This window comes from Molossus molossus, unplaced genomic scaffold (assembly GCF_014108415.1).
Source record: "Molossus molossus isolate mMolMol1 unplaced genomic scaffold, mMolMol1.p scaffold_m16_p_19, whole genome shotgun sequence".
Taxonomy (NCBI): Eukaryota; Metazoa; Chordata; class Mammalia; order Chiroptera; family Molossidae; genus Molossus; species Molossus molossus.
Window position 1 is genome coordinate 2,565,660 of NW_023425354.1, and position 25,153 is coordinate 2,590,812.

Below are 25,153 nucleotides of genomic sequence, written 5' to 3' on the forward strand. Positions count from 1 at the left end.
TGTGGGCCTGTGGTTTCTCCAGGGTCCACGCCCTAGAGGTGGACTGGCCGGGGCAGCGGTAGCTCTCCGGTTAACATCTCGAGGACGTGCCAGACTGGTTTCCACGGCAGTGCCGGGAGCACCCATTTCCCCGCGCCCTCGCCAACACCTGGCACTTTGACACCAGCCCTCCCAGGGGGTGAAGTTGCATCTCACCCGGGTTTCGACTGCGTTTCCCTGGTGACTCACTCAGGAGGCTGAGCGTCTTCTCATGTACCTTCCGGCCGCTGGTGCCTCTTCTGTGCAGAAATGTCTAGTGAGGCCCATGGTCCATTTTAATTGGGTTGTCTCTCTGTTTCTGAGCTCTGTATGTATTTTAGATGTAACCCCTTATCAGATCTCTGATTTAAATATTTTCTCCTATTCGGAGTTGGCTTTTCGCTTTCTTAAATTTTTTTTTCTTAATTGGTTTTAGAGAGAGAGGGAGAGAGAGAGAGAAACATCGATGAGAGAGAACATTGATTAGCCGCCCCCTGCATACCCCCCACTGGGGATCGGGCCCCCAACCTGGGCATGTGCCCTGACCAGGAATTGAACCGGCGATCTCTTGGTGCAGGGTCGACGCTCAGCCACTGAGCCACACCGGCCGGACGTCTGTTGAAGCACCGAATTCTGCATTTTGACGCGTCCCATTTCTCTGTTTCTCCTGTTGTTTGTGCTTGTGGGGTGGATGCAGGAAACGTCGCCGGGTACAAGGTCGTAATGGGTGACACACAGTCTTTTCTCCGTGGATTTTAGAGCTCTGGGTCCCTCTCCGCACGTGGTGCGAGACGGGTCCGACTCCGCCCTCTGAGTGTGGAGGCATCGCTTCGATCATTACTTTCTGTCACCTCTGGTCGTGTGATCTGGGCAAGACGGCCTCACGGTATCCCAGTTGCCGTGGCCCAGGGAAAGGAGCGTGTCATCCGGCCACGTGTCCCCATGCGAGCCCTGCAGGACGTCACCCTCCGGCGCAAACACACACGGACACACACGCCAGCCCCAGAGGACAGTGTGTCCTCCTCGCGGCCCCCCGTCGGCTGCACAGACTCCAGAAGTCAGGCCCGTCCTTCCCTTCGGCTGGGTCGCCAGCCGGCCCCAGTCCTTCTGCAGAAATGCTTACGTGTGGATTGCACCTGAGCGTGTGAGGTCCCTTCCGGGATGGTCGGCTGATCCCTTCCCAGCAGGGGTCAGGCCCTGGGGAAGGAGCCGTGGGCAGGAGACTACATGGGGAGGGAGAAACTGTGTGAGTCCGGTTCTCCCGAGAAGGCTGGCTCCGTGTCACCCCGCAGTAACACCCCAGAAAAGCCCCCTGGAAGGCCAGTCCCGTACCGTATTTGTCCTCACGCCCCAGAGCCTGGCAGAGAGGATGCTCAGAGAGAGTGAGCAGAGGAAATGCCAGTGGGAAGCGAGTGGAAGGCAGGGCTGGGCAGACGGGTGTGGGGACAGCTCGGACTGGGGACATCAAAGGGGCGGGGGTGGGGCGGGAGCGAATGCTGCCTCCCTCCATGTTGGCCGGGCCGGCAGAGGGACAGGGCTTACACGCTCCCCGCGGCTGTCCCTGGAGAGCGGGCTGGCGGCGGGCACCTGGGTGACTCCCCCTCTCCACACACCTCAGCCCTGCTCCCAGCTACGTGGAAGGCAGTCCCTGCCCAGTGGCCCAGCTCTGTGGGGCAGGATCTGCTCTGTGTCCGACAGCAGCAGGATTGCAGGGCCCAGCCCCCGCTCGAGGCCGAGCGTGCCGCACGGGCTCACCCCAGGACCGGCGCAGGAAGGACGCCCGCTGCGTGCCAGCCTGCTGGCCCCAGAAGGGGCAGGCAGCTTCTGAATGGCCCACTGGCAGCGGATCAGGGCCTGGCCGCGAACCCAGTGGGCGAGTGAAGGAGAGAAGGGACACCTGCTCTCAGCCGGCGTGAGCGGGCGGGGCTGAGCCCACAGGTGTGCAGTGGGTGGATGGGGCCCTCCCCCAGAGACGCGCCAAGTCCCGGCCCCTGGCCCTGGGCAGGTGACCTCATTTGGAAGTAAGGTCCTTACAGACATGATGAACTCGGGACTCGAGAGGTCATCCTGCATTAGCGTGGGCCCTACATCGGGGGACTGGTGTCCTTCGAAGAAAAGAGAGGGGGTTTAAGAGACGCAGGGAGGAGGCCGTGTGAAGACAGACACAGGCAGAGACCCGAGTGAGGCCATCACAAACCAAGGGCACCCCGGGCCACCGGGACCTGGAAGAAGGAGGGGCCCTTCCTGCAGACCTGGGGCCGGGGGCCGGCTCTGCCCACCCCTGACTTTGGACTCTCGGTGTCCAGACCCGGGAGAGACCTGGTCTCTGTGGTTTGAGGCCATCAGGCCCCAGCTGGGTCGCCATGGCAGCCAAGGAAACAAACGCAGCTGTCCACGCCCGAGTCCTGCCGGCCACTCCAAGGCTCCTCCAAGCACAGGGCGTCCCGGGGCCGAGTCCGGCCGGGCCTATGACACATGTCCCCCGAGGAAAGAGGCAGTCAGGGCCCAGCCAGGGCCCGCTGGCTTCCGATGTCCCCAGGTGCCACGTGAGGGCACCCGGGCCTCCCACAGGCAGTCGCCGGGCGTGGGGGCGACGAGAGGAAGGTTCAATGACCAGACGCGGAGGCCACGATGCTGAAACACACCCACGTTTAATGTCGAAAGAGCGGCGGGACAGCAGGAAGCAGCAGCCGGCGCCTGCTCAGTAGCACGCCCATGGAAGCACGGGTCCGAGTGTCTGACCAGCAGACCGCCTTCAGAGGACGTGTGCCCAGGCCCTTGGCCAGGCTCAGGGAGGGCAGAGGCCTTGGTCAAGAGCGGAGGTCACCAGGGAGGGCTCCCGGAGGGGCGGAGGGACCTGCGCAGGTAGGAGAGCGACCCCTGCTTGGGCGTCAACCGGAGGCAGGAAGGGCTGCCGGGCCAAAGTGGGCCGAGGCCAGAGCACCAATCCCAGCAGCCGCCACCCCCGGCCCCTCACCCCCCTCAGAGGCTGGGGCACGCCTTCCCCTGGTCGGGGACTGAGGCCAGCGGGAGCTGTCACTCAGACCGGCCAAGGGACCTTCCAGCCCTGCCCGCTCTCTCCTCCGGAGCCCGGGGAGGGCGTGGGGCCGAACGCTCTGAGAAACGGGGGTCTGAGGCGGCGGCCAGGGCTTCACAGGGAGCCTCTCTACCGGGATGGCTGCCGCCACCCCAAGGCCTGCTGCCTTCCGTGGGTGACGTGCTGAGAGGGACAGAGGTGGCACCAGAGTGACGGGCATGGAGGCCCTGCCCAGGGCTGCGGGGTGGGGGGTGGGGGGCAGAAACAGCCAGATGTGCGGCTCCACCTCGGTGCTACTGCGCTTCGCTCATAGAAACATCTAGGTCGGTGGCCCGGGGCCCCCGGCTGCTGTCTGGGGCCTTTCCCGGCACAGAGACCAAGGCCGGGGAGCTGACCTTTGCTTCCCCAGCCCACCCCCTCACTGCTGTGGCTCAGACAGACTCCTGAACCCTCGGGCAAGGCTGCAGGGTTGTCCACAGGATGTCCCATGAGAAGGTTCATGTGGCCTGAAAGAATGAAGCCAGATGTGGCCCACTTCCTGTCTCCTGTTGGCAACCGCGGAGGGACAGGCTGCCCTGGGGGGACAGCACCTTCCTGTCCCTGCGGGTCCTGTGCTCGGCTCAGCTTCGGAATTTGCAGAATTATTTTGAGCGGGGGAGGACAGATGACCTATTCTGGGACACGGTGTGGCGTCGCAGGGGCCTGTGTGAGGGTCACGTAAGGATATGTCCGCAGAGGGGAGCTGGAGGTCCCAGCCGTTCTCCCAGGCGCCTGCCCCCCGTGATTTCGTCTCCGGAGACAGCAAGGCCAGGGACCCCACGCTGTGTCTCCCTCCCGTTCCTGTGAAGGGCCTCGTGTGGATGCCAAAGCTGGGGACACGGGGACGGGGGGACCCGGCTGGGGGAAGAGCTGACGAAGTCGGCCTGGTGCCGGACCCCGGGGTCCCCGCGGGGCGGGCGCGGGTGGGCGGGGGGCCGGCTAGGGCTCGGAGGCGGGCTTGACCAGGTAGCCGCTGAAGGTGATGTAGATGTCAAACTCGTCGCTGAAGATGGCGTTCTCCCGCTCGCCCTTGAAGAGGCGCACCCACACCTCGTCCTGGTCCCGCAGGTGCAGCAGCAGGCTCTGGCTCTGCATGATGCTGCGGTCGCTCACCTGGGCGTACAGGATCACCACCTCCTCGTCATTCCTCATGACGTGCAGGTAGGTCTCCTTCTGGTTCCAGGTGTGCACGTTCAGGCTGAAGAAGTAGACGCCGGGCACGTAGCAGTAGAACCTGCCCGTGAACATGTTGAAGTGGCCGTAGAGGTTCACGAACTCCGTGTCGAAGACCACCGTCTGGTAGTACTCGTTGCTGTGCAGGGGCTTCTTCCGGCCCACCGAGAAGGCCGCGTACTGGTTCTTGCAGCGGTCCCCGGGCGCCCCCATGGAGCCCTTCTGCCCCTTGGGCCCCACATGGCCCCGGGCGCCTGCTTCGCCTGTTTTGCCGTATTTCCCCTGCAGGCCCCGGTATCCCCGGTCACCCTTCTCCCCTAAAAGGGACAGAAAAGACGTCACGTCAGGCAGGCAGACTGAACCCCAGGGTTGCTCTCCTCACGGGGAGCAATCATCTCTCTTTCCTTCTGGAAAACCCTGGCAAAGGCAAGGGAGACGGGGGCTTGTCCGAAGGCGACAGGCGCTGTGTCCAGGCCGTGGCTCAGAGAGCAGATGGACTGCAGATGTTGGCGTGGCCCAGGGACCCGGCCGCGGGTCTTCCCAGGGTTATCTGCTGCGTGCAGGACCTGGGCATGTGGACGGCTGGTTGGGGACCGGGGGGGCACCAAGCCTCAAAACACAGATCCCAGAGGCCTGTCACATGCATGCAGCTGGGGGAGGTCAATCTCTCCTCTTGGACAGGAGCCATGCGCCCCAGAAATGGCATCCCCTCTTCCCCCCTCTGAGGACAGCCTGCCTCTACTCTGAGCCCCAAGGGAGCCATCCAGCACCCCCATCTGGACAGAGCAGCCCCCTCCCCCAAGGGAAGGCTGCGGCACCCTGACCTTTCAGGATGGTGATATTGATCTGTGGCACCGGGACGGCGGGGTACACGGGGCCAGCCGAGTCGCAGCAGCGATAGCACCGAGAAGCAGGGCGTCCCTCATCCTGCCTGGGGCTGTACTTGTCATGCTTTTCTTCCACCCTAAGGGAATGGAGACATCACAGTGCGAGCCGTGAGCTGTCAGGGCCGGGACCCGCTCTTCCGCCGGCGGGTCTGGCGTCCCGCGCTCGCCTGGACACGAGACCTTTCCCCCAGCACACACCCTCTGCCTCCTGGTGGATTCCGGGACCCTCCGTGGGATTTTCGAGAGCGCCCCCTGCCCTCTCTTAGTAGCAAGCAACAGTCATGGAATCAATGATCACAAAGCAGCAATAACTTGAGGTCTGCCCGACAGAGGCCGCTCCGGAGAACCTGCCCCCGACGGAGGAGGTATTCACACACCGTGGAACGACACCCTGATGGCCATCCCCTTTGTGCATCTGTGATTCTAGAAGATGCCATATCAAGCCGACTCGCTGTAGATGAGAGGGTTCGACTAGCTCTTTGGGGTCCCTTTGAGCCCCAGCAGCTGAAGACTCTATGTTTACAACCTGACCTTTGAAGACCAGGCTCCTGGGCTGGGTGGATGGTGACAGCCCCATGCTGCCACCTTGTGGCCACACACTGCACTGCACTGCACTCTGGCAGGCAGCTCTGCGCCCAGGCTCCAGGGGCTGACAGTCCCTCTCAATGGGCCAGCTGCTTACGTAACTCCCCTCCTGCTTTCAGACCCTAGACAGGGCAGGACCTGGACCTATGTGCGCTAAGTCTGGCCACCCGCAAGCCCTGGCCTCCCAGGTGGACCCCCGCCCCTAACCCTTGCCAAGTACCTCCATCCAGAGGTTCAACACGCCCCAGACTGCGAAGCGTCTCAAACTGGCGTCCTATCGCTGACGCTTCGCCTCCAGAACCTTCTCTCTCCAAACCCTCCTCCTAGTGTCACCACTCAGTGCCCCGGAATGGAACTCTCTGCCTTATTCTAGAGGCTTCTCTGGCCTCGCCACTACCGTCAGGATCACGGAGGTCTGAGGACCCAGCCCCACCCCACCCCAAGTGCCTTCAGAACCGGGGCCCTGGGCCCCCTCATCTCTGGTGGCCATCACCTTTGTGCCTTCTCTCCTGGAACCCGTCTCTCCCACCCCCATGCCAATCCACCCTCAGTTCTTTCTAGAACTCCGGCAAATCTAAACCTCTCCATGACTCCCTGTAGGTGACGTCAGAACAGACCCTTCCCGCCAGACTCCTCTCTCCACCCAGCCTCCACCCTGCACCCACCTTCCACCCAGAACCCAGACCCCTCGCGCTGCCGGGCGCCAGGTACCACACAGCCACGCCTTCCTGGACACTGTCCTAGCTGCAGGGACACTGTCCACACTGCCCTCCTTCTGCACCTGGAGGCTCCCACATGTCCAAAACACAGTCACTCCCTGCTTCGTCCTCCCCACACCCACACCCAGCCTCATGGGCCTCAGTCACTGCATTAGGTCATGTGTGTTTGCCTCCCACAACCTCAGGGTTCCCGGAGGTCAGGGACTGTGTCATTCGTGTTTATCCCCAGTGCCCAGCCAAGGGCCGGACCAGCAATAGGCACTCAGTGTTCATTGAATGAAAAGAAGGAGCCCAGCCCATGTGGCTCAGTGGTAGAGCGTGGACCCCTACACCAAGAGGTCATCGGTTTGATTCCCGGTCAGGGCACATGCCCAGGTTGTGGGCCCGATCCCCAGTGGGGGGCAGGCAGGAGGCGGCCAGTCGATGTTCTCGCTCATCCATGTTTCTCTCTCTCTCTAGAATCAATATAGACAGACATTTTTTTTAAAAAAAAAAGAAGCAGCCTTGGCCTGTTTGGCTCAGCGGTTAGAGCGTCAGCCTGTGGTCCAGAGAGACCCGGGTTTGGTTCCCGCTAAAGGCATGTACCTTAGTTGGCAGTTTGTCCCTGACCCCGGTTGGGGTCGTGTGGGTGGCAGCCAGTCGCTGTGTCTCTCTCGCATCAGTGTTTCTCTCTCTCTCTTGTTCCCTCTCTCCCTCCCGCTCTATCTGAAGATAAATGAAAAAAAAAAGTCCTCGGGTGAGGATAAAAATAGGAAGGAAGGAAGGAAGGAAGGAAGGAAGGAAGGAAGGAAGGAAGGAAGGAAGGAGGGAGGGAGGGAGGAGGGGAGGGAAGGGGAGGGGAGGGGAGGGGAGGGGAGGGGAAAGAAAGGGGGCAGAGAGGAGGAGGGGAGGGATGTTACTTTGCCCTAAATCCTATGTTCTCTAAATGCAGTTCGAAGCCTTGGGTATCGAGTCAGCCCTGTGCTCAAAATAACGAACAAGCTGGCAGCCGCGTCGGGCTGTCCTGGGTACCTAGCCCTCACTCACGTCGATGAATGCCCGGTTCGCGGCCATCCTGAGCACTCTGTGCAGCCCTACAAAATACCCCAAGCAGCCTGGCGTCTGCGTCACTGAGGGTCATGCACATGGAACAGTGCCATTTGGAAGAAATTCGTAACTTTTCCAGGAAAACCACCGCTTCTGCTGCCCGGTGTCAGTAATCCCCCTCCCCCGCCCCACATCCTGCAACTTGATCCAACGGTGACCCAGTGGTCAGGGCCCTGGGGACCAGCGCTGGGTCCGGCATCGTCCTGCTCCCGCTTCCTAGAACCCCAGCAGGTCTTCTCAAAGGACAAAGCGAGAAGAGACCCGAGGGCTGGGCCGGGGTTCTGCTCTTCAGTTAAAGACACGGGTTCGGTTCCCGCTAAGGGCATGTACCTTAGTTGGCAGTTTGTCCCTGACCCCGGTTGGGGTCGTGTGGGTGGCAGCCAGTCGCTGTGTCTCTCTCGCATCAGTGTTTCTCTCTCTCTCTTGTTCCCTCTCTCCCTCCCGCTCTATCTGAAGATAAATGCAAAAAAAAGTCCTCGGGTGAGGATAAAAATAGGAAGGAAGGAAGGAAGGAAGGAAGGAAGGAAGGAAGGAGGGAGGGAGGAAGGAAGGAAGGAAGGAAGGAAGGAAGGAAGGAAGGAAGGAAGGGAAGGAAGGAGGGAAGGAGGGAGGGAGGGAGGAAGGAAGGAAGGAGGAAGGAAGGACCCAGATCCACTTCCTTCGGGCTTGGGACAGGCCGGGTCACTGGAAGGAGAATAGGCTCATCTGCCCTCCAGCCCCGCTCCCACAGGGAGGCCCTCAGCCTCCATACGGCTCCTTTGCATGGACGGGGGACAGGCCCGCTGGCTGCCAGAACCCCCACGTTCAGCCCGGCCACCCCAGAGCTCCGCACCCGCACCTGCGGCCTCACCTCTCCGTGTGGCCCAGCAGCGGCTCCTTGGTCCCCTCCTGCTGCGGAGGTTCCTGCTGGCCAGGCGGCACGCGGCCCAGCGCCGGACCCCCGGCGGAGGCCAGCAGCAGGCAGCAGGCCAGCACGAGTCCCGGTCCGAGGGCGCCCATCGTCGCGCAGTGCCCTGCGGGGAGACATCAGGGAGGTGCGGCGACAGCCGAGAAGCACGGTGTTCCCAGACCCACAGACGGGGAAGTGTCCCAGCCGTGGCGCCTGCTGGGACGGCGACCACACACGCCGCCTCACATTCACACATGCAACACACACGCCGTCTCACACATGCAACACACACGCCGTCTCACATTCACACATGCAACACACACGCTGTCTCACACATACACGGAACACACACGCTGTCTCACACTCATACACGGAACACACACGCTATCTCTCAAATGCAACACACATGCCATCTCACATTCACACATGCAACACACACGCTGTCTCACACATACACGGAACACACACACTATCCCTCACATGCAACACACATGCTGCCTCACATTCACACATGCAACACACATGCTGTCTCACACATACACAGAACACACATGCTGTCTCACACATACACGGAACACACACACTATCTCTCACATGCAACACACACACCGCCTCACATTCACACATGCAACACACATGCTGTCTCACACTCATACATGGAACACACATGCTATCTCTCACATGCAACACACACGCCGCCTCACAGTCACACATGCAACACACACGCTGTCTCGCACTCATACATGGAACACACACGCTATCTCACCCATGCAACACACACGCCATCTCACATTCACACATGCAACACACACGCTGTCTCACACCCACGTGCTGTCCCACAACACACAGCACACATGCGCTCTTACACATGCAACACATATGTGTTGTCACACTCACATGCAACACATGCACTGTTTCATACCCGTGTGCTCTCACGCATGCAACATGCATGCTCTCACACACGTGCAACACATTCACACACTCAGCACACTTGCTCTCCCACACACACAGGCCACAGTGTGCACTCACACACACAGACACTGGCACAGACTCACACGCTTGCTCATACTCAAACACACTGCCAGGTGCATTAGATACATTCACACACCACTCGTACACATACATCTGCACACTCATGCACACACACATGTACTCCCGTGCACACTCACATAGTCCATGTGCACAGCTCACCCCTGGAGCCTCAGCCCCACTGGCTGGCCTGGAAGCACCCAGCTTCCCAAGCCCATCAAGCTTCCCAGGAAGGGGCCTCTCAGCCACTGGGCTCCACAGATGATTATTGATCAGCCTATTAGGACAATGAGCAAAACCCCGATGAGTCCGGGTGGTCGCTGCCTGGTGACTGTGCCCAAGGCTGCAGCACAGGAGCCAGTGAGCAGGCAGGTGGCTGCGCATCGCTCTGTGGCCACCAGGGGGCGCCGGCCGGGGCCGGCCGGCAGCGCCTGATTTGAGAGGGTGTCAGGCCTGCCCCAGCGGGCAGCTGTCGTCCTGTGTTGTCCTCGGAGGCCAAGCCCCCGTCTCACCCTCATGGTGCTCTCAGCAAATCGTGGACAGGACCCTACTCATGCAGGACTGAGACAGTCCTTCCAGAAGGGGATGTCCGCTGGGGGACCAGCGTGTGGGCGGTGCTCGGGCTTCAAAGAGGCCAATCACCCCACGGTTTCTAGTGAGGGGTATCCCCCAGCTAACTGGTCAACCCTCACCCACCCTTGTTCACAGTTTCACACTTCAGAGGACCTTCGGGGACCTAACTCGACCATCTCGGCCGCCCGGGAGCCAGGACCACGAGCCGCATCGGTGGGGTCCGGTCGTGACCGGAGACAAGCGGTACACGCTGGGCAACATCCCCAAAGTCCTACTCGGAACCGTTCTTTCGTTCCCCGTTCACATCAGGGAACTAACCGGAGACGGGCTCTTTCTGCCAGTGACCGTCTGCCCGGACGGCAGCTGTTTACACGCCCCCGGGGAGCCCCGGCTCCCTCAAACACCCCCTGCGAGGTGGCCGGGTAGCGGCGGGGGCGTGACCCTCGGCACAGGGCCAACATCGGCTTCTCGCATCACGCTTCACGCTGCGTGTTAGGGGCTCGCTCCCGTGGCTCTGGAGAGACTCCGTGCCCAGTCAAAGGACATGGAGGAGGCAGAACGCGAGGACCAGAGCCTGGGACAAGAGGCAGATGTGACAAGGCTGGGAGCCAGGAAGGCCACCCCAGGACTCCCCTTTGACCCTGTCACCCACACCTCTACATGATCCCCCCTCCACTGCAGGGCATTGGCTGGGTCCCCCACCTCCAAGTTCTCTACCAACCAAGCATTAGTGCCCGGAGACCTTTCCAGCGACCAAGACTGCTTGGACCAGCCCCCCACTTAAAATCCGCACTGCCGCCCTGGCCGGTTTGGCTCAGCGGTTAGAGCGTCGGCCTGCGGTCCTGAGAGACCCGGGTTCGGTTCCCGCTAAGGGCGCGTACCTCGGTTGCAGTTTGTCCCCGGCCCTGGTCGGTCGTGCGGGTGGCAGCCACTCGATGTGTTCCTTTCACATCGATGTTTCTCTCTCTCTCTCTGTTCCTCTCTCTCCCTCCCACTCTATCTGAACAAAAAATGGAAAAATGTCCTCGGGTGAGGATAAAAAAAAAATAAAATAAAATAAAATCCGCACTGCCTCCCTCCACTCGCCAAAGGTCGTGTGAATATATGTTGACTTATGAACTGCTTGTTAAAATTTAATCTGTCTGCCCTGGCCAGTTTGGCTCAGCGGTTAGAGCGTCAGCCTGCGGTCCGGAGAGACCTGGGTTCGGTTCCCGCTAAGGGCACATACTTCGGTTGCAGTTTGTCCCCGGCCCTGGTTGGTTGTGCGGGTGGCAGCCACTCGATGTGTCCCTTCACGTCGATGTTTCTCACTCTCTCTCCCTTCCTCTCTCTCCCTCCCACTCTATCTGTACAAAAAATGGAAAAAATATCCTCGAGTGAGGATTAAAAAAAAAAAAAAAAAAATTTAATCTGTCTGGTCCGGCCGATGTGGCTCGGTGGTTGAGCGTCAACCCTGCACCAGGAGGTCTCCGGTTCGATGCCCGGTCAGGACACATGCCCAGCTTGTGGCCCGATCCCCAGTGGGGAGCATGCAGGAGGCGGCCAATCGATGTTCTCTCTCATTGATGTTTCTATCTCTCTCTCCCTTCCTCTCTCTCTGAAATCAATAAAGGAAAAAAACATTTTTTTTAATTTCATCTGTCTGTATACCCACCTACCTGTCATGTCTCAGTTCCTTGCAGGGTGAGCCTGACCCTCCCTACTCTGTCCCCACTATTTTGTTTTTAATCCTCACCCGAGGATACTTTTCCATTTATCTTCAGATAGAATGAAGGAGAGAGAGAGAGAAACATCGATGTGGGAGAGACACATCGATTGGTTGCCTCCTGCACAACCCTGACCAGGGCCAGGGACCAAACCTCAACGGAGATACATGCCCTTGACCAAAATCAAACCTGCGACTCTGCTCCGGGGGCCGATGCTCCAACGCTGAGCCAGCCCGGCCAGGGTATCCCCACTGTTAGCTGCACGGCACCCCTCACCCCTGCCTCTTGAACTTTAACCCCACACACATCACCTGGGAATCTCATCAAATGCAGATTCTGCTTCCGGGGGAGTCGTGAGCATCTATCTACATTTTCAAAAAGGCCCCACGTGCGGCCAAGTGCCAGGTTCCAGCCATGTCCCCAAACACCTGGCATCTGTCCAGCTGCAGGCTGCCCTGGCCCTTGGCCAGGAGTGCCCTTTCTCCTCCTCTCTCCTATGGAGAACCCAGCTAGGCGGACCGATGACCGCAGGCGCCAGGCACTGTGCTGGGCAGGCGGGCACCACTGAGTCCATCCTCACAGCCCCACCTGCTGGGGTTCGTCCTAAGAACACGTCCTCAGGTACAGACTGACAGCTCTCAGAAGAGGGGGCGGTGGGGGGAGGGGAGAGAGAGACCACAGAACTTACATGCATGTACGCATAACCGATGGACATGGACAACAAAGCCGGGGACAGGGTTGGGGGGGATGGGGAGGAGGGTGTCAATGGGGTAAAAAAGGAGAAACATATGTAACAAAAATAAAATAAAATAATAATAAATTTTTAAAAAATGAACACGTCCTCAGTCATCATTTTACCTCGGATGAACCTGCAGTGACCCCATTAAGGAGCCGCTATTCATTCGTCATTGCACCAAATGTACAAGTGAAGACACAGACGAAGAGAAGTCGGTTAGCCTAAGACGGCCCGACTTTTAAAATGGACAGGGGAGGGGGGAACGCGAACTCGCCGGGCTGTCCCCGATCACATCAGAATCTTACCTGGTCTTCAAGACCCAACTCAGCACCCTCTATCCTCCTGAAGGCTTCCCAGACCCTCCGCTGGGGACACCTCCTGCTCACGTTTGTTTCCCGTGTCGCCTCATCCTACAGTCGTGTTTGGCCCAGGAGACTCTGCACAGCGCATGACCTCCTCCGGGCCTGGAACACTGCCGGCTGCGTCTCGGACCAGTCTGAACTTGACTGCTGCTCCGGCAGTATGGGTCACTTGAACTCGCTGAATGTGTTGATTATCTATCTCTATATTTCCTGTTTACTCTTTTTTTTTTTCTTTTAAATGCTAAGTTTGCATCCCTTGAAAGGAAAAGAGGTTTTCCTTTCTTTAAACGTTTTTCCTGGGTGGGGGGGACCCAGAATAATTCATTTTGGAAAAGCGGGACCACTGAAGGAGGTGGAAAGCAACCTTGGATCCCTGCGTGGCCACCTGGGGCCGGCCGTTCTTGGTCGTGGGGACTGTCCTACGCATTGGAGGACCTTCAGCAGCAGCCCTGGGCTCCGCCCGCCACGTTCCATCAGCACCCCACCCCCATCCAAAATGTCTCCGGAGCCCTGGCCGGTTTGGCTCAGCAGTTGGAGCGTCGGCCTGCGGTCCGGAGAGACCCGGGTTCGGTTCCCGCTAAGGGCACATACCTCGGTTGCAGTTTGTCCCTGGCCCTGGTTGGTCGTGTGGGTGGCGGCCACTCGATGTGTCCCTTTCATGTCGCTGTTTCTCTCTCTCTCTCTTCCTCTCTCTCCCTCCCGCTCTATCTGAACAAAAAATGGAAAAATGTCCTCGAGTGAGGATAAAAAAAAAAAAAATGTCTCCGGAGATCGCCACCTGTCTCCTGGGGGGCAGAAATCCTCCCCTCAGGTTGAGAACCAGTGCTCCACCCTAATGGATGCACCCCTTTGCATGTGGGCATGTCTTTTTTATCATCTGTGCCCTGATCGGAGGAGGTGGGGCCCGTGCCGGGGGTGGAGGGTGTGTGCGGCCCAGCAAAGAGCCGGAGGCGCGGGGCGGGCAGACGGGGAGGGCAGCAGAGGCTCCTCTGTGAAGCTACAACGAACCCAGAGCAAAACCTTTCCTTCAAAGATGTCTCCAGAGCCCCGCCGGTGTGCTCAGTGCAGCAGGTCAACCCATGGACCGAGAGGTCCTGGTTCGGTTCCGGTCGGGACACATGCCCAGGGGGCCTGCTCGGTCCCCAGTAGGGGGCATGCGGGAGGCAGTGGATTGATGTTTCTTTCTCACATCGATGTTTCTATCTGTCTCCCTTCCTCTCTCTCTAAAAAATCAATAGAAACATATTTTTTTTTATTTAAAATTTTTTTTTTCTTTATTGATTTGAGAGAGAGGAAGGGAGAGAGTAAAAGAGAGAGAAACATCGATGAGAGAGAACATCGATTGGCCGCCTCCTGCACGCCCCCCACTGGGGATCTGGCCCAGAAGCTGGACATGTGCTCTGACCGGGAATCGAACCAGGGACCCCCCCCCACCCCCGCCCCTATGTATAGGTCGATGCTCAACACCGAGCCACAGCAGCTGGGCCATATATATTTTTTGATGTCTCTGGAACCATGTATCCAAGTCCGGCAGCAAAGCCTGCACCGTGAGCGCCTGTTGAGTCACAGGACTTGGCTCCAGGCGCCCTGAGCCCTCCCCTCAGAGACATGCCCCACACAGGGCCTGGGCTGCCCCAGGAAGGTCGCTCAGGAAGTGGCTCCCACGAATCTGGCTCCACGTGGCCTGGTCTCGGGCTGCCTTGTGGTCCAGTCATCTGAGGTCAGTTCCAATGTGACTCAAGTTCTGGACGCGCCTCTCCCAAGCCCGGGAAGGCGTCCTTGGCCAGACTGCACGGCAACCCCTGCACGAGTCTTTCCTCCCAACTGCTTCTCGGACCTGCCGCTCCTCAGCCCGCCCCACCGCCTGCAGCGTCAGCGCCCCAACAAGTCACAACGCCCCTTCCAGGAGGAGGGCCAGCGAAAGGGCAACTGGGCCAACTACGGGACCTGGGGGAGGCAGGAAGCCTGGGGCACCGCCCGTTAACAACTGGTACCCCTTCTCAGACCTGTGTGGACCTGGGGGGGCCCTTTAGGAGGCAGCATTCACAGGCACGTCCGACTTCCCTTCCGTTAAAATCGGCCCTATGGTCCTGGCCGGTTTGGCTCAGCGGTTGGAGCGTCGGCCTGCAGACCAGAGAGTCCTGGGTTCAGTTCCCACTAGGGGTACATACAAAAAATAAAAAAAGTAAAATCGGCCCTAGGTTCTTAGCCCTGCCCACCTCCGTGTTGTGACAGTCGCCTCCCAGAGCTCAAACACCACATGTTTGCACTTTGTCTTAAGGCTACACCCAGCCCAGCGTTTTATAAACATGGCCTTCCCTCTTCCTCCTGCTTCATCGGGTGACCAGCTGTTCCGAGGAGAGAGGCCTAGGGTCTCCCCGGCTTAGCTACAGGGTAGAAAACAAATCCGACGGCCCACGGGGCCCGAGATGCGCCCTCAGCGACAATTCCATGCGGGCACAGCTCGCGGAATGCCTGTGCTTTGCACAGGCTTGCGTCAGGGCTCAGGAGACAGGGATTCAACCACAAACCACAAAGGTCACGGTCCAGGGAAGGAGACAGGCCCTGATCCCAGCTCAAGGCAGAGCGGCAAACGTCAAATCAGAACATAAGAGGGTGAGATCCAGGCCAGCGCTGCCTGACACGCTGGCCACGAGCCACGTGTGGCTGTTTTGTGGTAAACAAAGGAAAATGCAAATAAAATGCAAAATTCAGTTCCTCCATCACGCCAGCCACACGCTCCCAGCTGCCGGTAGCTCCGCATAGCTGGTAGCCGCCACGGGGGATGGCGCAGAGAACCCCACCACCACGGAGAACGTCACCACGGAGAACGCCACCACCGCGGAGAACGCCACCACCGTGGAGAACGTCACCACGGAGAACACCACCACCACGGAGAACGCCACCACCGTGGAGAACGTCACCACGGAGAACGCCACCACCGCGGAGAACGCCACCACCGTGGAGAACGTCACCACGGAGAACACCACCACCACCACGGAGAATGCCATCACCCTGGAGAACGCCACCACCGCGGAGAGCTGCCCTGGAGAGCGTGGTCCAGCTCATCGAGCCGTGAGGGAGGAAGGCGGGACTTCCAGCAAAGAGCGGCCAGCAGTCTGGGAGTCATTTAGATCCCTCCCCTCGCACCCGCCACACTGAATCAGCGGCCGTGCTCTAGCGTCTCCTCGAGTCCTCCTCCGTCCCGCTGCCGGCCTGTACTCGGTGCTTTCCAGGAGTGCTGGCCGGGTCCCAGACCTCACTCCACCCAAGACAAATATCTTTGTCTGGCCTGGACTGCGTCCCCAAATCTCACCTGTGCCTCCCCAGGAAGCTTGGCGTCAGATGGGACCTTCTCCCACACCGTGTGTGCTCTGGGTCAAGGATACGGTTTTGCTCGGCACCCAGTCGCTCCTTGTTTCAACACGGCGTGGGCGATGCCTCAACAGCCACCCCTGCTTCTGCCACCTGCCCCTGGACCCCACACCCTCTCCGCCGGAAAGGGAGCCCAGGGCTGCCCCTCTCTGCTGAGACAGCTGCTCACACTGCCCGGTTGCTGGAGTCTCCTGGACTCAGACCCTAGGGTGCCCAGAAAGGAGCCGGTGGCGTGTTGGGGTGTCCCTCTGGCCTGATGCATTTCCTTCCCCAGGAGCCATCCCTCAGGCTCGTCGTCCACTGACCGAACTCTGGCGATGGGCAGGAGGGAGGCAGAGTGACCGCCAGCTGGCGGGCGACGCGGGGTCCCCAGTCCCAGCAGCCCACTGCGTGTCTCATTTTCCCTCCTGGGAGGGAGCACCCCGAGCTGGTCCCGGACCAACCCGCCTCATCTTGTAGAGGAAGCGGCCCTGGGGGGACGGGACCCCTCATGAAAGGAACTCGGGTCAGCGGGGGGTGGGGGGGTGAGCGGGGTCTTCCCCAGAGACTGGGTGTCAGGCGCCACCTCACACTCGGAATCTCCCTCCTTCGCTTTTTCCAAGAAGCTGCTCCGGAGCAGAGGACAAGGGTTGGGTTCCCTCTGTAAGGTTCCAGGGTTCATTTGTTTATCCCCCGGCCCAGGGCCAGGGATGGAGAAGGGGTTTTCCGGTGATAGGAAGGGCTTCCTCTCTCTGCACCGCAGCAGATCTGACGGGAGGAAGCAGTAGAGGCTGGGGGGCCAGGACTGCCCCCCAGCCAGAAACATCTCCACCCTCTCCTGGGGGACTGACCGCCAGGACGGCTCACCTGGAGCAGGCGGAGGCCCTCGGTTCCCCGGCCCGCAGACGGGCCCATGTGGGCGCCGGCGGCAGGCCCAGGGCACCCGGCCAGCTCGGCCTCCACAGCTCCATCCTGGCCCAGCGCAAACAAAGATTTCCTTGACTGGGGCACTGTCCTCGGATCACCTCCCAGCTGTGGGCCTCGGGCGGCGCACTGGCCGCTGCTGGGAGAGGAGCCGGCGACGCGCGAGCCCTGAGCCCGCTCCGCAGGTGGCCGGGCCCTCGGCCCACTTCCACGAAGCCGGTCACCCTCAGGGAGCTGACCACTCCCCCCCGGGGGGGGGACCTGACCCCGGGGCCCGCGCCCCACCACGCCCCATCACAGCAGACTGCGGCTCTGGTCTTCCGGGCCTGCATCACCCCGGCCGTCTACAGCCACCTCCGGGAGCTCCACCGCACGTTGTCCCATGCCCCCTGGCTTCAAGATATAATTCAGCTCAGGGTCCAGTCAGCCCTACTGCCCAGTCCAGCCAGGCTGCTCTGGCCACGGTCCCCGACGTCCCTCGACGCCCAGCCTGCTCTGCCCTCATCAGCAGCAGCCCTGTGGAGCGACTGCCAACGATGACCACGGCCTCTCCCCCTCACCCCATCGCCCCCGTGGGGACAGCGGCTTTCCAGGCTGTGTCCTCGGCGCCCGGCGCCTCGCCCCACACACCCTGCCTGCCTGTCAGTCCTGCGAGGGCCTCCGCTGAAGGCCCCCAGCCTTTGTCCCCACCCAGCCTGTTTGCCGGGCTCTGGGTCTGCGCTTTCCAGAACAGTAGCCGCGAGCCCATGGGGCTGGCTGCATGCGTTAAAATAAACAAAATGAGACATTCTCGGCCCCGCGAGCACGTTGTAAGCGGCTCCCCTCCTGGACAGGGGAGAGCACCCCCTCTCTGCAGAAAGTTCTACCAGGCAGCTCCGGGCTACACCCAGGCACCCAGCCAGCTTCTGGGGGTCTCTCTGCTCCGCCAGAGACCCTGAGGCCCAGCGAACTCATCGGCTCCGCCCCCAGCGCCCACCACACCTGCTCCCCCTGCGGCTCCGGCTCGGGGAAGTCCTGCCACTCATGTGGGGTCCAGGCCGGAGAGCTGGGAGCCATCCAGACCCCGGCCTCTCGGGCACCCGCCACTCTGGCCAGTCTCCACCCCCCTAGAGGTCTCCTCCCCTCCGCAGGCTCTCTGCTGGTCCCCACTGGTCCCCCACCTCGCATTTGCCTCCACACGCTCACCAGAGGCAGCTTGGAAACCGCAGCTCTGACCTCCGCCCTTGGCTTCAAGGGAGGCCCGGGGAAATAAAGGGGATGTCTACACCCCAGGACCTGCCTCACCTCCGGGCCCGTCACTCCACCCAGCACCAGTGTCCTTCACCCCAGCCACCTGGACCACTGGAGGCCCCAACGTACGTCACAGGATCTCGTCCTGTGTCTCCTTCTCCCGCCACCTCCTCCACCAGTGTGCGCGTCAGACGCCGGCCCGATGCCGCCTCCCCCAGGACGTCCCTCGGCAGCATCCAGCGCGACCCGTCCACGAGGGCTGGCGTCCCCGCCCAGCACCCTCGGGGGGCAGGAGCTCCTCATACAGCAAGCCGGCTCTCGTCCGCCCCGTCCCCAGTGCTGCCGTCTGGCTTCCGATGCAGGTCGACCGACCGCCACACTCACCTACCAGACCCCCCCAGCAGCAGGGCTCCGGGAACCCACGCGCTGGGCTACGGCCTCCAGCCAGTGTGTGCAAATCTCTCCCTAACTCGGGGTGGGGCGCCTTGGGGGAGGGGCACAGTGACGCAGGGCACACTATTTCTTTTTAATCTCACTGGAGGACAATTTTCTATTTATCTTCAGTTAGAGAGGGAGGGAGAGAGAGAGAGGAACATCAGCGTGAGAGAGACACATCGACGGGCTGCCTCCCACATGACCCTGACCAGGGCTGGGGATGAACCGCAACCGAGGTACGTGCCCTTGACCGGAATTGAGCCTGAGACTCATTGGTCCGCGGGCCGACGCTCTAACTAAGCGCTGAGCACAGCCGGCCAGGGCCTCGCAGGGCACACCGTGAAGGGCAGGGGAACCCAGGATCCTGGTGCGGCAACCAGCTGCCTTCTCTTTGGAGGCTCCCCTTACCTGCCCCGGGACAATCTAATCCCAGTGCCTCCCTCAGCCCAGGTCACAAACCACCTCACGACCTCGCGCACACAGGCTAGTCGGACAAGTAGGGTGCGTCCCAGTGACCCCGGGGAACTGAGCCAGGTGGATCCGGGCGCAAACCCAAACCCCTTCTGCCATCGTCTGCGGCTGGTGCAGCACAGCGGGGGGTAGCGGCAGCCGGGGCGCACTTCAGTGAATGAGTGAATGTGGGGGCTGCTTTGCCGGGAGCCCCCACTAGTGGCCTCTGTGAACAGGTGGCTGTTCACCACCCTCGAGAGGCGTTCCTAGGTGTCGAAGAGTGAAAACACGGGCTGTAAGCACACGTGTAAATACATGTCTACACACACGCACACGCGTGCACGCTCAACCGCGGAGCCTGGAGGCCACCCGCCTGGCTGCCGACAGCAGTTGTCTCTGGGTGACGAAAACACACATGCCTGACGTGAGCTCACGGGGCTTCTCTGGGTTTGGACCCGCTAACGGCACATATTTCTCCCCATTAAGTCCACATTATTTTCCACTTAGAAAAAACGACAAATCAGCCCCGCCCTGGGACTAAGGGAGCATTTTGTTTTTCCAGGGAATTGGACTCTCCGCAGAGGGGAGGAGGGCTTCGGGGTGCTGAGGCAAATCCGTGGCTCCAGGGGGGCCGTGTGGAGCGTGAATCCACCCGTGCCGATGGCCCACGCTCTCCCACCAGTGGTGACGGAGTGCGTGTGCGTAGCAGGCAGGGGGCAGGTCCTGGGACACGGAGGACGGAGAGCAGCCCTCGCGCGGGAGCAGAGCCCCGGAGACGCTGTGGACGGGGTTGGGCAGGGCACAGACACCAGGCGCGACTCGAGTCGGGCCAGCGGGGGAGAAGTCCTCCTCCGGAAGCAGGGCATCCATTCTGCCCCGATGCCCCACTCAGTGACGGCACCTGCCCCTGGGAAAGCCGTCTGGGGCCACGGGGTGACGCCGCGGAGCCACGTCCTCCAGCCCACGTCAGGGTTTCTGCACAAGGGCCACGCGAGTGAACGGCCCATCATTTATCAGAGGTTCCTGCCAACAGATCCCACCTCCATGATCAAGCTCCCCGAGCGCCGGGCTCTGGGCTCTTACCTACGGTGTGGACCACGAGCTCCGAGTGAAGGAGCCCTCGTCCCAGCCCCGCGATGGGGAGGGGCCGGAGCTCAGGAGAGACCCAGGGGTGTCTGACATTTCACCTCGAGGGGTTCCGGGAAGGTGGCGGGTCGGACAGGCTCGTCCAGCCAACCCGCGGCCCAGCCGCTCAGCCCCGTTGGTTCTGCCCGGTACAGCGCGGCCCCTGGGCTCTGAGGAGCGTGCGGGGCCCTGGCCGCCGTTCACCCGGCAGGTGACTGAGAGCCCACCCTGCCAGGCGCTAAGATTTCTCTAGGGATGCCAGCCTGCCAGCGTCTCAAAACCCACCCTGGAGTTTAATTCCTTCGGGTCCAGGCACAGCACCACCAGGAACAAATCCCCTCCAAATGTAAGGGGCCTGGGCCGTGCATCTTCAGGGCACTCGCTGCCACCGCAGGGTGGACAGAGACCTGTGCCGGTCAGGGAGGAGGGTGGGGGGACGGTCACGCCAGGGTGGCGACGGTTTGATCCAGGCCCCAACGTCCTCTGATGGGCAAGAGCTGACTGGGACGCTGCCTGGGGATCTGCCCCGGGGACCCCCTAATAGGGGCGCCTGCAGAGAGGGGATGGGAAGCGGGAGACTGTGGGGCTGGGGCTGGGGCTGGGACAGGACAGACAGGGGGGCGGGACCGGACGTTGGCCCCTCTCCCGCTGCCAGGCCTGGCCCTGCATCTCCACAGGTGCCGTTCTCGCCTCCGCACCCCTGGACTCGTAATTTCTCCTTCTTGGGGGAAGGCAGCCCTGATGCCTGAAGACCCAGGGGCCCCCACTCAATCCTCCCATCTCTCACCAGCACCCACCTGACTCTCCACGGGGAGAAAGGGCCCCTGTGTTTCCAAGCAGGTCCCAGTCGCCAGCCCCCGAAATCCACCGCACGGGGTCGCGGGGCCAGCCCAGCCCGCCTGCACCGCCCGCAGACCCCCAGGGCTCACAGCTTTCCCCGGGGAGGCTGGTTTCTCTCCCTGGTCCCCAGGGCAGAGGTGGCTGGGAACCAGATGGACCCACTTGGGGTGGGGAGAGCCCCGAGGAACAGGGTCTGGGGCATTCCACCGAGGGCGGCCTTACCGGTGGCCAGCAGCCATGCCGGACCTGGCACAGGGCCCCACGCACTGGGCTCCCCGATGCCTGTCCCCCACAGCCTGCCCTGCCTGTCTGCCTCGTTCCCGTGTTCCCTCAGCCTCCTGCTCGGCTTTGTCTCGTCTCAAGGAAAACGCCTACAAGAGCCAGGGAGATGGTCAGACACGGAGGCCCAGCCTGGCCCACAGGCGTCCCTACGGCCGCCCTGGACAGGGCAGGATGCCCCCGTTGGACTGGGCCAGTCCCGTCCACAGCTGAGAAGGGGTTGGTTCCAGGGGCCTCCAGGGCAGGCCAGGAACACCCACGTGGGCAGTGTGGGGCTCCAGTGCCCCCGCCCCCATGAACCCCGCTCTGAGCCCAGTTCTGGAAAGCAAACGTGGGTGAGAATGAGTGTCCCCCAGGATGCTGGCAGCCCCCACATCTCCCTTTCACGGGCATCAGCTGGACCCAGAGATAAAGATGTCCCCAGCCCTGGCCGGTTTGGCTCAGCGGTTAGAGCGTCGGCCTGCGGTCCGGAGAGACCCGGGTTCGGTTCCCGCTAAGGGCATGGACCTCGGTTGCAGTTTGTCCCCGGCCCTGGTTGGTCGTGCGGGTGGCAGCCACTCGATGTGTCCCTTCACGTCGATGTTTCTCACTCTCTCTCCCTTCCTCTCTCTCCCTCCCACTCTATCTGTACAAAAAATGGAAAAATATCCTCGGGTGAGGATAAAAAAATAAAAATAAAAATAAAAAGATGCCCCCAGAAGGCCCAGGAGCCCCCCTGCGGCTCACAGCACTGCGCCCGTCCCGAGGGGCAGGAAGGCCAGTGTCAGAGGACAGAGCTGCACACAGGTTTGGCTGCAGGCTCCAGGAGGAGGGGCGAGCCAGTGTGCCCCGCTCCTGCCCACTCCGGTTCCCAAGTGCAGAACTGGCCCGGCCAGGCCAGCGACCCGGCTCGGACTGGGCAGGCTCCCGAGGGTCCCAAACCCCAGCCTCCTGGGGCTGGCTCACGGGCTGCCCCGGGGCGTGGCGGGAAGCACCCTGGGCGGGCTCTGGCGGGTCCTGTCTGCACTGCCTCTAACCGGCAGAGGCGGCCTCCAGCTGGGAGGGGTCCGGACCTCCCGGAGGTCTTTCCCAGGGAATGCCTACCTCATCTGACTGAGACAGGGCAGATTTCAGCAGGTAGAAACAGGAAAAAAATAATAACCCCAGCCCACACGGTCATTACGCCACCAAGCTGAATCTCTGCAGAAGCCGTCACCCCCCGTTAAATAACTCGGGGTGCTCTGGGCCGCAGACGAGGCTGCTCCTGAAAGGCCTTGCTTCTCTCCCCAGAGTTGCCCGAGGCTCAGCAGAGCCGGGATCAGGAACCTCTCCGGGCTTCCTTTCATCTTCGAGTGGCCACCCCCACGCTTTCCCACAGGCCCCGAAGCCCAGCCACCGCAGCCGAGGAGCAGGGGCCCGCACCAGCCACCACTCCTGAAGACGGACACGCGATGCCACGCTTGTGTCGGGCCGCCCCGCAGCACCACCGCAGCCACGAAATTCCTTTCATCTTTGTTTCGACGGGTGAAGCTCAACGCCAAAGCTTTTGGTTTGTGAGTCATGCTCCTTACAGCTGGGGTGGTTAAGGGAGGGAGAACGACAGAAAGAAGCATATTCCAAAGAAATTGTGCTGAGCTGGTTCCCCGAACAGGGAGGTCACGTCCCGGGAAGGAGGAGCCGGGCCCTCCCTGGGACCTCGTCGGCTTCCTCCGCTCCCACCTGCGAGATGCCCCTCGGCGCCTGGTTGCACCTGCCCCGGACAGCGGCAGCCTCGGGCCGAATGGAGCCCACCCAAGCCCCCTGCGCAGAGTGTCTCTGCTTCCCCAGCCTGCTGTTTACAGGGAGCGTCTTCCTTGGCATCACTACAGACTCGAGATGGGAGGAGGAGGAGAGAGCAGAGGGCGCGAGGGCCCCTGAGACGCAGACCCGGCTGGCCTTGCTGCCCAGGAACTTCCTCTGCGGCAGCTGGGAAGTGGACACCCGGGGACGAGAGGCTGTGCTTGGAGAGCTTGCACCCGTGTGCGTCACATCCCTTCCCCGGGCACAGAGGCCGATCGGAGCCGCTGCCCCTGGGCAAGGCACGAAAGTGCCCTTGGCAGAGTTGTTGTGAACTAACATTTGCTCTGGGCCTGCTTGTGTGGGAAACACACACACACACACGCGCACACACACGCACGCGCACACATGCATGCACATGTGCATATGCACACACGCGCACATGCACACACACGCACACATGTGCATATGCACACACACGCACATGCACACACGTGCATACACACATGCACACACACATCCGTGGCTGCTGTTCGTTTTATTGCCGCTGTTATTGGTGGGTTATCGACAAACTCCTGTCATCCACTCAGCTCTCAGGTCCGGGGGAGAGGGGAGGAGGGACCCCACCTCCCCTCCACCTGCATCGGCCCCCTCTCCTGGTCAGCAGGGACACACGCGTCGGGAAGGTGAACTGCGGCCACGGCGGGCCCCTCCCTGCAGCGCACGCCGCCGAGCGTCCGTGACCTCTTGGTGCGCTGGCTGTGAGCTCTCCTGCCCTATGAAAGCAAAGGCCCAGCAGCCTCCCAGGGCGTCCCACCCGGCCCCAGGGGCCCGGGGCTCAGCTGGCCGCTGAAAGAATTCGTTTCTCAGGACAGTGCTCGCTGCCCAAGCTGCAAGCGTGTCCCACTGCCTCCTTCTCAGAAAGCGACCGAAGAGACCCGTCCCAGCAAGACAGCTTCCTGCCCCGCCAGTGGGTTGGGAGGCTGCACGCGCCCACGGCATGTGGGCGTCCACAGAAGGCACCGGCTGCCCAGGGGTCGGCACGGCGGGGCCCGGCGAACACGCGGTGGGCGCCCAGGACAGGGGGGAAGCCCACCTGCACCCGTGGAGGTGCCTGGAGTTGCTGGGTGGCGTGTGGGGGAGTCAACAGGCAGAGGCGTGTGGAGGCCAGAGGCTGGGGGCAGTCGGGGCTCAGCCCCAGATGGTGGCCACTCTCAGCAGTGTGGGTAGCGGCCTGGGAGGCTCCGCGGAAAAGGCATTCTCTCTCCCTGCCCAGGCGGGGACAGCAAGGCTCAAGGCAGTATTCCCTGTCCTGTGCGGGGTCCAGGGTGGCACAAAACTAGCTGTCAGGTGTCCAGGTGGTATGGGGGGGGGGCTCCCCGCAGGTGCAGAGGGGACTTGGGTACCATTCCTTTTCACACCCTCAGAAAAGCACCAGAGAAGAGTGAAGCAAGATGAACACCCACAAAGCACAGGGAGGGGGCCCATCATTCCTGACAGCACCCACCCGCCACACAGCCCTGCTGCCCAGTCCAGAGGGGACGGAGCGGCCCTCCCGCCCCGTCAGAACAGAGTAGAAAGAGCGCACGGACCTTCCCGCAGCCCCAGGCTTCCTGCCCCTCGCACAACTGCCACGGGGCCCCTCCCACTGGTCTCCTGGGCCTGGCAGCCAAGGTGTCTGCCCGCTCTGCTCTGGTCCCCAGGCTGAAGTCATGAAAAGGGCCAGGGTAGCACTGGGTCCCTGGCCACATCCCTGCCCGGCACCTACCTCCAGCCGGCGTCCTCCCTCGGCCTCTGGGCTCTCCCGGCGCCGCTTAGAGCATCTCCCAGCGGCGCAGCCTCTGCCGGGCCAGGTCCGGGGAGGAGCAGACTTGTCGAAGGAGAGCGTCGGGAGGGAGGAAAAACTCCTCCGGGGAGAAGGC

At 61.6% G+C, this 25,153-nt stretch overlaps 1 protein-coding gene across 2 annotated transcripts; it reads right to left on the minus strand.

Moving 5' to 3' along the window:
• Positions 1-2,670: 2,670 nt before the first annotated feature.
• Positions 2,671-25,055, minus strand: C1QTNF1 (C1q and TNF related 1). Of its 2 annotated transcripts, XM_036268945.1 has the most exons (5): positions 25,000-25,055; positions 8,395-8,557; positions 5,092-5,231; positions 4,208-4,584; positions 2,671-2,875 (listed from the first exon to the last, which is right to left on the minus strand). In XM_036268945.1, the coding sequence occupies exons 2-5, from the start codon at positions 8,541-8,543 to the stop codon at positions 2,807-2,809; spliced, it is 735 nt and encodes a 244-aa protein (XP_036124838.1). In that variant the 5' UTR covers positions 8,544-8,557; positions 25,000-25,055; the 3' UTR covers positions 2,671-2,806. The 2 variants fall into 2 exon arrangements, with proteins under 2 accessions (XP_036124838.1, XP_036124836.1); XM_036268943.1 differs by lacking the exon at positions 2,671-2,875 and having other exon boundaries at positions 4,034-4,584.
• Between the last annotated feature and the right edge of the window lie 98 nt (positions 25,056-25,153).